General features: G+C 36.9%; 1 protein-coding gene across 1 annotated transcript in view; it reads left to right on the top strand.

The window, feature by feature from the left end:
• The window catches only part of RXFP1 (relaxin/insulin-like family peptide receptor 1), a gene marked incomplete at its 5' end in the record, with an annotated part of 15028 nt that extends 4129 nt beyond the window's left edge, over window positions 1-10899 (top strand). Inside the window, 10 exons of the mRNA XM_009871518.1 lie at window positions 295-369; window positions 654-725; window positions 1707-1778; window positions 2527-2598; window positions 3788-3859; window positions 6029-6097; window positions 6335-6564; window positions 7648-8058; window positions 8475-8693; window positions 10598-10899. Of these exons, the coding sequence (XP_009869820.1) occupies window positions 295-369; window positions 654-725; window positions 1707-1778; window positions 2527-2598; window positions 3788-3859; window positions 6029-6097; window positions 6335-6564; window positions 7648-8058; window positions 8475-8693; window positions 10598-10899 (1594 nt within the window). The remainder of the gene's footprint in view (window positions 1-294; window positions 370-653; window positions 726-1706; window positions 1779-2526; window positions 2599-3787; window positions 3860-6028; window positions 6098-6334; window positions 6565-7647; window positions 8059-8474; window positions 8694-10597) is intronic.
• Window positions 10900-12213: the final 1314 nt, after the last annotated feature.

Raw genomic sequence — 12213 nt, 5'->3', positions numbered from 1 at the left:
CAAAGACCAGCAACCCTCTTCCCCTAAAGCTCAGAGGGAAACCTCCCTCTGTGTCCCCCTTCCTCCATCACTCACAGTAGTTACATGAAATGAACGAATAGTCAAAATGTTTGTGTTGACTTGTGATGTTTTATTTAAACAGCAGTGAAGTGAAGTGAAGTAAAGTGAAGTGAAGTGAAGTGAAGTGAAGTGAAGTGAAGTGAAGTGAAGTGAAGTGAAGTTACATTTTTTTGTAATGTAATTTTGGCAAATACAGCCAAGTATGCTATCTATTTCTCTTTTTTTTTTTTTCAGGGAGCTGATGAATAATTCTCTTGCTCGTTTGCCTGATAAACCACTGTGCCAATATATGCCAAGACTAAATTGGCTGTAAGTCTGCCTTATTTCACTCAAAAAATATTGTTTTGTTGTCTTTATATGGTACTCCCACACCACTTTTTCTAATAAGGCGCTGGATCTTACAGAGTGCCTGCTGCATCACTACCAAGTTGATAATTTGAAGTCATCAGTTAGGTGTGCAGAAATATTGCATGTCTGGTTCCCACTCTTTTCTGTGCAGTCACAGAGTTTTTGGTAGTATTTTTCTTTAATTGCCTCAGAATAACTGCCCAAATTTATTTTTCAGTGACTGATGTTTTATTTTTATATCCCAGAGATCTTGAAGGCAACCATATCCATCATGTACGAAATGTCACTTTCATCTCCTGCAACACTCTGACTGTACTGTAAGTAATAGGATACGCCAGCTAGCCAGAGTGAAACATGCTTGTGCTGAACGGTCAAAAGATTCATTACAGCTAATATAAAAGTTTTCTGTGTATCATGGTTACTTGGATCTCAAGGAAACGAAATTAAAATGCTTGGTTTTAAATGAGCATCATACAGTATAACCACTGTTTACATTTACAGGAAAATTCAGCATTGATGTATGCAAGTAAACTTCACTGACACAGTTTTGACTGATATTAGATTTAGAAATTCTCATTCTACCTTTTTCCTTGGAAAAGGAGGCAAAAATCTCATAGCAAAAAGCAGCAAACATACAAAACACGTAGCTTGTTTCTTCGTTTTGAAGAGTTTGTCTGTCTGGTGGATTGGCTGGCTCATCGACTTTTGAATTTTCCCCAAAGTTTCTTCAGTGATGATGTGATCTTCAGAAAACCCTTCTACTGTCTGCTAGATTAGTATCTGTGACTTGCAGTTTTTAACTCTTGTGCAGTACTCATATTCTTGGTTTCTCTTTTTTAAAATCTATGTTATTCATTTAAGGATTAAGATCAGTGGCACACGGGAAGGAAAAGTTACAAGGATATGTGCCTGTGTCAGACATGCAGTTAGGTTAAAGCCTTCCAGCCCACTAATCTCCCTCCCACCCTCAGTCAATTTATACCAGCCTCCTGTGAGGGTGGGGGTGTAGATATATATATACATATACATATACATATACATATACATATACAACACCATTTTATAAATGGTTGCATATACATGAATGTACATATGCATATATATATATATATGCATAAATACATTCATGTATATGCAACCATTTATAAAATGGTGTCTAGGTCTGATTAGCTCGTCAACATAATTGGGTAAATATTTGAAGATGTAGAAAAGAGAGAACTTTTCAAGTTTATATAAAGTTTTCTCCTAAACCAAATGATGTCCAGAAGCAGCAACACAAGTTTGTTTTATTCTTTTAGGGTGATGAGACAAAATAAAATCATCTCTTTAAATGAAAACAGCTTTGCTTCTCTCCAGATGTTAGATGAATTGTGAGTAGATTTCTTCTCGTACTTGTACAAGTCACAAAGTTTTATTAGCTATATTACAAATATCATTTATCATAAATATTTCATATAACGTGTTCTGGAGATAGCACCCATCCTCAGGTTTTATTCTATATATTTAACAGGGAAGAAACAGTCAATAAAATGCATATTTGGTATCAATAATATTGGGGAGGTTGCTTACAAGATTGTTATGTTCCCTAAAGAGAATAATATTAATTAATCTCACATCACCACAGTCTAGGTGCATGGGTGCCTTCAGTGCCTTTTTAGAACAGTTTGCCAGTTTCAGTCCGAGATCTTTACTTCTCTGTCCGCAGTTATTAGGATTTACGTGTAGTGAAAATAAGGAGCAAGGTAGAGAGAAGAACTAAGGGAATGATAGGCTGATTCACCCATGTGAAAGAATTCCCATCATGAAACTGTGTTTAAATTATTTCCAAGGTCCTACATCCCAAGTTAAGAGTATTTTACATTCTTTTCGATGTAAATAATAAATTATGTATCTAGTGGCATCTCTGAACTAACTAGACAATGAGAGACCTGACAGATCTAGCTTCCCACCTTGTTTTAACAGCATTATTTTATAGTCCAAGTTTCTGATAACCTATAATAAATAATAACCTATATAACAAATAGATAAAACTGTGTGTCTTGAAATTGCAAAACTGTTTGGTAAAATTACCGAGACTAGTAAGAACTTACTGTATCCTACCTGTGGCTGTTTCTGCAGAGACTTGGCTAGCAACAAGATCGAATCACTTCCTCCATATATATTTAAGGATCTAAAGGAGCTTTCACAACTGTAAGGATTCTTGGTGATTATTATATTTAACTGTATATTACTCGTTTAATACGATGCTTTTAGTCATGAATGCTGGGAAAGAGCACTTTTTTTGTATGCATCCTTAAGTTCTGCCCAAAACAATACTTATCCCCAAAGTAACTCTATGTAACATTTTGCTTGGAATAGTTTCCTAAAAGTTGTGTATTTTCATGTCCCAAAACATAGCTAGTTAACATTCTACCTTTTCCTAGATCTTGTTAGTATGTACAAAGTGAGCTATGCTAGCTAAATCATGAGAAATCAATAATTTTAGGGGAACATTTAATGTGATATCAGGACTCAGCTTTAAAAACAGATTATAAACATGGAAGAGCATCATATAGATGCATTGTGTGCAACTGCTTTTATCCCGTGAAAGAGTTTCAAAACATATAAGGTATCATAAAAACAGAATGACAGTATCTCTTTTTCCCGTGATGTTTATATAGATAGACAAATTCTCAAATGCTGCTGCTGGCAAATCCCAATCTTTCTCACATAATCTAAAAGAGGCGCTAGTCACAAAACTGAAGACCTCTCTGGAGGATGTTTGTGCATTTTTAGCATCCTTGGGATCCATTACAATACACTGGGACAACCAAGTGTGCATAGCTGCATTTATTGAGTTTGTACATTTTAGTTACAATATCAAAATGAAAATATAAGGAAAAGTTATAAGTGGAAGAAAAAGGGGATGTAACCACACTTACACAGAGTGATAGCATCAAATGCCAGTGACTATTTTTACATTCCACTGCCTCTGTCTCTTCACACAAGTGACTATGAAAAAATAGATTTTAGCAACTAGCAAAATCAACTGTAATTTATTTCTAATTGTGTGCAGTTCAGCTAGGTTCTTTTACTTGAAAGACAAGTCTGACAAGTTTAATAACTAAATATTTCTCTGGTCAAAACCTTTAAATATCAGGTTAAGGGAGGAAGTTGTGCATGTGTTTGTGGTAATAGCATGTCTGTGAAGCATCTAATTTTTTCCACTGGCTTAGCAAGCTGAATAACACTAAATGAATGTCACCATTTGCAGCTGGAACTGTCTATTGCGCAAGTCCTTCCTCCAGGACTGAAAAAGCAAATGAGTTATGTAGTTTGACTTTAGAACAAGCTGTAAGGTAGATGTACAAAGTTACTTATGTCTGCGTTGTATTTACAGGAACCTTTCTTACAACCCCATCAAGAAAATACAAATAGACCAGTTTGATTTTCTAATTAAACTCAAATCCCTGTAAGTATCAAATTTTTACATTTTAGGTGTATTTTCTTTGTAATTGTGCACATCTTCAGAGGGACGTGATCCAAAATACATTAAGAAATTACCTTTGAAATAGTTTATAGTTATGTTGATGATACTCAACATTTTGAGCGTGGAGAATAACTACTAGCAAAAATCAAATTTTCCTTCCTGAAAATACCAGTTTCATAATGAAATTTTTTCCAACAAAAAGAGATTAGAAATTCAGCTTAGAGAAGGACACTATCTTCTCTGCTATTACAAGAGAAGATTCATACAACTCTTGTTTGAATTTGCACAAGTTCTTCACAGGGTTTACGGGTCATGCAAGGTCCAGTTGGGGCTATTAATGTCGTGGGCAGGTACCATTATGTTAAGACAGAAATTATAAAGAAATCTGATACAGGTACAAGTTTGGGGATATATTTCCATTCTTAAAGAATCTGCTGCTAACAGCATGAAAAGAACAAGTATGATTTGCCTGCCACGTCAGAGAGAGGTGGGACTTTTATAAATATTTTGGATGAGTTTAGGGTGAGATTTTGTGGGTGTACTAACACAGAAGCCCAGAAGCCCTAACTTGAGTTCTGCCAGAAGAGATCTTCCTAACACTGTAATAGTGCAGTGACAATCTTGCAGATCTGAAATTAACCGGTGGTTGACGGCACACCTGCAATAACCAGCGTGGAAGAGCACAGCATTGGCTCTTGTCAGTCATCATTTGAAAATCATAGAATGGTTTTGGCTGGAAGAGACCATTAAAGGTCATTTAGTCCAACCACCCTGCAGTGAGCAGGTTACTCAGGACCCTGCCCAACCTGACCATGAATGTTTCCAGGTCTACCACCTCTCTGGGATACCTGTTCCAGCGCTTCACCACCCTCACTGAAAAAAAAATCTTTTTTATACCTAGTCTAAATCTACCCTATTGAAGTTTAAAGCTATTACCCCTTATCCTATCTCAACAAGTCTTGCTAAAAATGGGTGTGGACATCCAAAAAGAGATGTTGCTTGGATAGGAGCATAGCAGGAGTTTATAATTTTGACCTCTGAGCTGTAGCCAGCAGTGCACATGCCTTTGTTGATCAGTCCGGCTTCCTCACAGTGATTTGGAATCCAGTGGCCAAATTCAACTAAATCTAGTAAATGGCTAACAACCTGAAAATACTAAATGTGTTCAAGTTTCATGAAAATAAGCATCTGAGCACAGAAAACAATAATTAATTACCCCCCTAATTCAAGCTACAGCATGTATTTTATCCGCTGTGTAACACCATAGAACAGTTTAGTGACCACGACCTTCCATGTTTTTAAGCAAGTTGTTAAATGAAAGTTGTTGCCTAGCAAAACTCCCCATCAGCCCACCACAGCTAAGCAGTAAGACCAGTACTTTTCTCCACTTTTTTGTAAATGTGCTCAGAATTCACCTAAATATTGCATTCAAAGCATTGAACAGTGAATTTAAATAAAGCTCTCCAGAAAGATGATGAAACACATCTCAACAGTGGCACGTCTAACTAGTGGATAGGATGGACAGGAGAAATACAGATACTGAAGTTCTGAAAGAACCACTTAACTGCAAGGGAAATGATAGTGCCATTTTTAATATATTTTAAAAAATTTTTAAAAAGTAATAAAAGAAATCCCATCTTTGTGTCACAAGAAAGCCAGTGGTTTCCCTTACATGCTGTGTTCTGTGTCCCAGCCTCCTGCTGCTCTTGACACAGTGATGACTGAATTCCTGCAGTGGTTTGTTTGTCTAGTAAAGCACTCCCTGGGATAAAATAGAGAAGAGACATGTAAGATACGACTGCTGGAACACGCTATTATTTTCCCAGAGATGATGAAAGAACATCAGTAGAATGATACTTTGGAAGGGCAACATCATAATCGGAGATTGCACTGCTGAGAGCACTGAAAGAGCCTCCGTCACGGTTTTGGAAGAACAGCAAGTTTATTAGAATTAACTGCGGTTTATTATATTCCGCTTTAGATTTTAAGCAGACCCTCTGTTCAAGTTTCTAAGGGATCACAGATTAGATGCAATTAAAGTCCATCTCTAGTTCCCTATAATCATAGAAGCACAATTAAATGCTCCTAAAGTTTGTTCTTTTACTGCTCAGTTTCTGTGGCCTTTTAGTGAGAGTGTATTGTTTACAGCAGCTTGGAGGGCATTGAAATTGCAAACATCCAGAGAAGAATGTTCAGACCCCTGAGAAACCTTTCCCACATGTAAGTAGATTACTCCAGTTTGCTTTCTTTGGTCTGAATTTTACAATTTACAGAATACGGGATAATTGAACACAGAAGTGTATGAAAAGTAATGTGTAAGCAAGTGTCAGGTTTCAAGAGCTTTTAATTAAAGTTTCTTTGTTCAGAACATGTTTTCTGAGTAGTTACTAGAGAGTTTGGATATTCTGGTAATGAAACTAGAACCATCTCTTAACTGTTTTTCTTTCTCACAACCAGATATTTTAAGAAATTCCAGTACTGTGGATATGCCCCTCACGTGCGCAGCTGTAAGCCCAACACTGATGGGATTTCATCCCTTGAGAATCTTTTAGCTAGCATCATACAGAGAGTGTTTGTGTGGGTCGTATCTGCCATCACCTGCTTTGGAAATATTTTTGTTATCTGCATGAGGCCTTACATCAGATCGGAGAATAAGCTCCACGCCATCTCAATAATGTCTCTCTGCTGTGAGTATTCCATAAGTAAAAAAATATTGGTTTAGTCTGCTCATAACGTGTATGATGTTTGTTATTGTAATACAGTGACGTATTCCCAGCACTGGATTAATTGAACTTTCATGCTGTTGGGAATGACGATACAAAATGCTGTACCTTACCCACCAGGAGGTCTCACTAAATGCTGCCTTCGGCAGCTGATAAATTCCAAAGGTTTTGCGTTTGGATTTTAATGCTGTGGGTATTGTGTCAAATTCCCACTTTCTCTATAAAAAAGAAATACAATTCCCAGCTTTTTCAAAGGCCCATAAACCTAAATGTTACTGTGCGTTTTTGAGTAAAAAACATTTTGCACATGTAAATATTGTATTCAAAGTAGTTATTCTATTTTTCACCCAAGCAACAACTTAGGCAAATATAGAATTAGTTGCACGTTGAAAGGTATTTGACAAGCGTATAAAATGATGATTGCAACATTTCTAAATACAGCACGTCAGTGATTTTCAAACTGCTGTTTCCATGGGAGCAATGTGAATACTATGCAAAACTGCTAGCTAAAATACTGGAGAAGCCTTCAGATCTGTGTTGGCAGCTCCTCTTCCCTCACTACTCTTGGATGACTATGCACATCCATTTTTAATTAGCACAAGGCAGACGAACCAAAACTGAACTTTGAATCCAGTAGGGATGCCCTACTCAAAGCAGATTATCTTAAGCCAAATGTCACTATCAAATGGAATAAGACCGAATTAAAAAATGGTTGCAATAATATTTCTATAAGTGAAGCCAGATCTTTTTCTACTTGCAAATCAGTTCTATCTGAGCTTCAGAAAATCAGGCTGCAAACAAGAACAAAAGGGACTGCAATCCAAATGAATTTATTTTTTTTAAAGGGAGGAATAGAACTGATTTATATTGCCTTAATTATAGTTTGCAATAGCATTCCAACCATAATGTTGATTTCATATCTCTGTATTAGCTGACTTATAAATATGTACTTATATACACATGTGCATGTCTATTTCCAATATACTTATAGACAGAGAATGGGAAATTCAGATGTGTAAATAATGATGTTAAGCACTGTGCCCACAGGTGCTGACTGTCTGATGGGAATATATTTATTTGTGATTGGAGCTTTTGATCTTAAATATCGCGGAGAATACAACAAGCACGCTCAGTTGTGGATGGACAGTATTCATTGTCAATTGGTGGGATCGCTGGCTATTCTGTCTACAGAGGTGTCAGTCTTGCTGTTGACTTACCTGACTTTGGAAAAATACATCTGCATAGTTTATCCTTTTAGGTGTTTGAAGCCCAGAAAATGCAGGACAATTTCCATTTTGGTTCTTATCTGGATAATTGGTTTTGCTGTCGCTTTTATCCCACTGAGCAATAAGGAATTTTTCAGGAACTACTATGGCACCAATGGCGTCTGTTTTCCTCTTCACTCAGAACAATCAGAAAGTTCAGGAAGTCAGATTTATTCTGTTGTCATTTTTTTAGGTAAGTTGCACTTCTTTATATAAGACTAGAGCTGCAAATAAATTTAATTTCCAAACCTCCTATTTAGATGCTCCAGTAAGCACCTAAAGACTTTTTCCAGCCTGAATATTTTACTATATTAGATACTTGCATGTCTTAAAATGCATGACAAGCTGAAAAAGTAGAAAGAAATTAATTAAGTTCCTGAAGGAACAGACTTTGTCAGGAAAGTAGAGCAATGGTAAGACCAGAGAACTACATAGTAGAGGTAAAAAAACAGTGTTCAGCTGAAGACAGATTCAGATTTTCAGGCCACTTAATTCTATAGCACTAGAAGTTTACATAAAATATTTTTCTTTACTACCCAGCCTGCAAATAGGTGATGTGGAATCACCCTTATGCTGTTAAATTTTAACTAATTCTAAATTCTTAAACAGGTGTAAACTTGGCAGCTTTTATCATCATTGTGTTTTCCTATGGGAGTATGTTCTACAGTGTTCACCAAACAGCTATTACAGCTACTGAAATTCGGAATCATATTAAAAAGGAGATGATCCTTGCTAAACGTTTTTTCTTCATTGTATTTACTGATGCACTCTGTTGGATACCTATCTTTATTTTGAAACTCCTTTCTTTACTGCAAGTAGAAATACCAGGTATGTAATTTCTTTTGTGAGGCTGTTTCACCTATGTCTGTATGAAGAGCCTTGTTTCTGCTTCAGAAGAAAAATAATCAAATATATTGAACTACATTATGAGAATGAACTGTGTTATATATCTACATACATATGTACACACAATATAACAAATTATAGTTTTACTACTGAATTGAAATATATTAGTATAATCATCAAAGATTAGTCACCTTTGAGTCAGTCAAAAAACACCCCAAAATTCAAATTGTTCAAGTCTGTCTCCGTAGAATACCTACAACCAAGGCTGACTTGCATTGGCTTTTCTCATCTTACAGCTTTTGCTGATTCTGTTGTCTAAATGTTGCTCAGGACAGTACAGTGTTGCCTATCTTGATTTAACAATATAATTGCTGTCCTGAAATAACTTACAAACTGGTACTTGGAGTTCAAAACATTAAGTTATATCAAGCTCTGCTAATATTCTTTATGCTATGAATATATTCCCATGTAAAAATAGTATAACCTAAAATATTTAAAATGGCACCTTATTTTTTCCCTTCCCTTTGTAATACCAGTACATGCCAGAAAAATAGCCTTTATGTAGGGCTTGTAAACCCTTTTAGAAAGAACACGTGAACATGAATCACCAACAACAGATTCAGATTCCGTGTACAGATATATGTCACAATATTGCATTGCCCAAAAAACATTTTAGCTCAGTGAATTTTGCCTTCTGTGCTGACCAGGAGTTTTGGGAATCACCTTTAAGTTAAAAGTTAACATTTCAGATGTCTGGAATTTATGTCGGTTATGTCAGAGAGTTTCAGTTATCAAACAATCTAAGAAATTTTAAAGAAAATGTTGTGAAAAGTAGATGTATTCTGAGACAAGAAATCTTGAATAAATCTTGCTAAACTGAAGGGTGATCTTAGGTTTAGCAGATGAATGTTCTATTTTAGATAAACTAGATTAAACGGTATTTACTCATTTCACAAAATTAAAGACATCAAAGACAGTTGTCTAAGTTTACAGAAGTCTTAAACCTCCTTTGACAGTGCTTCTTTTTCCTTGGGGATACAATGTAGCAGCTTCTGAACTAAGCATCCAAAACTGTAGCAAGTGAATCAAGCTTTTTTGTGCAGCTTGGAACAGTTCTGTAATTGTTTTATAAATCAATGTGACGCAGGGCACATTGCATCTTTCAATACTTTATTCCTGCTCCTTCTACACCTTCCCCTCAGGTCACTCATCTCCCAAACAGCAACGATGAGAAGGGGCTGCTGTAAAAAGGCAGGATTCTCCATATAGGCAGGAGAGCAGGAAACCTTGAGAAAGGAACACGGTGTGAACACAGAAACTCTTACCAAGAGGGCCAGAAGGAAATAAGAAGGATGTATGCAACACTCTTCGCTGAGGGAGGAACAGAGAGGTCCTGGTACAGAGGAGAAACACAGCCTCTGAGGGGATACTGGGGGCTGGAGGATTTTGTTTTGCAGGAGACGACCTCTGGGACATTGTTAGGATTGCATGTCATTCATCATGGGTAGAGGATGGGGAACAGAGATCGTGGGAAGACACAGGGAGCGAGGCAGAGACAAAAAGTTTTTTGCGAAAAAAAAAATGGGGCTCAGCCAGAAAAAGTGCGCTAGGGTAAACAGGGAAAAATGAGAGATTAAATGGAACTACTGGGAGAGTGAAAAATGTCAGGTTTTGCAGGAAGTCCTGGAAACAGAGTGAGGCAAGAGGTCAGTGTAAGCACAACAGTGAGAAGAAAACTATCTGTGTAACATTAACTCAGCCTAGGAGCGCGTGACCACCTCTCTCACCAGGAAGCTGTGCTGCATAGTCATCAAGTGCTTGCATTAATTAACGGGTACAAAGACTGGAATGTATATTACAGCTTCCTTTCTTTTTCCCTCCCTAAGGTACCATAACTTCTTGGGTGGTGATTTTTATACTGCCAATAAATAGTGCTTTGAATCCTCTTCTCTACACTTTGACTACACGACCTTTCAAAGAAATGATTCATCAGGTTTGGTATAATTACAGACAAAGAAGATCCAAGAGAGGTAAAGTCAGTCAGAAAACCTATGGTCCATCATTCATCTGGGTAGAGATGTGGCCAATGCATGAAATCACGCCAAAGGTAACGAAGCCTGTGCTCTGTACAGACTCCTCCGACGCTTCAGTGACTACACAGTCAACGAGATTAAATTCGTACACGTAAATACATCCAGAATTTTTATGGCGACATCGTTAGCTTCACATCTGTGGGCTTGCTGGTTTCCAGCACTGAGGAAAAATGGGGGAGATAGCACACCTGGGCTCACATCAGCCAAAGCAGGAAGAAGAGGGAGCAGTACGTCTGTCTGCGGGTAGAACTGACAGCTCAGCTGAGATCAGAATGAGAAGTCATTTGTTTGGGTTTTTTTCCTCCTGGAAGCCAGGATTGTGGGAAAAAATGAACTGTCATTTAAAACATCTCGCCTTGAAAGCAGAATGTGTCAAAACTTTCTATCTTTGAAGAAAAAAGTTATTTTCATTAAACTTTTTATTTTAATTTCCCATTTCAGCTGGCTGCATTTTAGGGCTGCATCAGCTCTTAAAAGTTTTAGGGACCAAGAACCCTAAGAAAAATATTTCAATTTCATAATTAGAGCAGTTTATTAAATTTGTAAAAGCCAAACAAGTGAAAATTTTATTCCTTTAAAAATTTTACCAACTATTTCACTTGGCTAAAGAAAATCCTCAAATTGCAATGGTTGTTCTAATTGCAGAACTGCGGCAAAGGGGAAAACAAAATGTTTGTTTTCTCAACTGAGTGTCCCTCAGCTGTAACAGGCGGAAGTTTCAATCCCTTCAGAAGATTCCTTCCTTTCCTGGAAAGACTGGACTGAGCATCCCAACACCCCGATGCCGCTCTTTTCATCACTGTTTCTTTGTGGGCTACCACAAGAAGCTCCCTATAGCTTGCAGACTTCAGTGAATTTCAGTCTTGAGACGTCTATCTCTGTGTACGGACTCATGGGAGACGATCAAATAGAAGACTTAATGGGGTGTCATGACATCTACATTTTAATTAACTTATGCATCTGATTAGATGCATTACAGTCAAAATAATTTAAAGAGCACAGCCATCTAGCACTTGGGGGGGGCGCATTATTTTACTTCCTGGCATTATAAGGGTAAAAAAAAAAAAAATTTTCATCTGAAACAACCCTCTAGAGGCAGCTCCTTCGCATATAGATATTTAAGAGAATCTTTTCCATTATGAACTACTATGACTTTCCTAGTTCTTTCAGGACTGTAAGTCACAGTCCAATGGCCTAAAAGACCACAAAGGTAAAAAAAAATGTTTCTTTTGGATTGATGATTTGAAGCTTTTTAAAATTAGGTTAAAAGATACTTCCAATGTTTGCACTTAACTTCTTAGCAGTGTAAGAAGTAGAATTTCAAAAACTGTGACTCACACTTCAGCTGTTTACAGAACTTTGGATCATTTTGATTTTGAGGATTGTTAACCATCTTGTTTCCACGATTG

Source organism: Apaloderma vittatum, unplaced genomic scaffold, assembly GCF_000703405.1.
Source record: "Apaloderma vittatum isolate BGI_N311 unplaced genomic scaffold, ASM70340v1 scaffold30626, whole genome shotgun sequence".
Classification (NCBI taxonomy): Eukaryota; Metazoa; Chordata; class Aves; order Trogoniformes; family Trogonidae; genus Apaloderma; species Apaloderma vittatum.
Note: the sequence above shows the minus strand (reverse complement) of the source record. Positions and strands in the feature narration are given on the sequence as shown.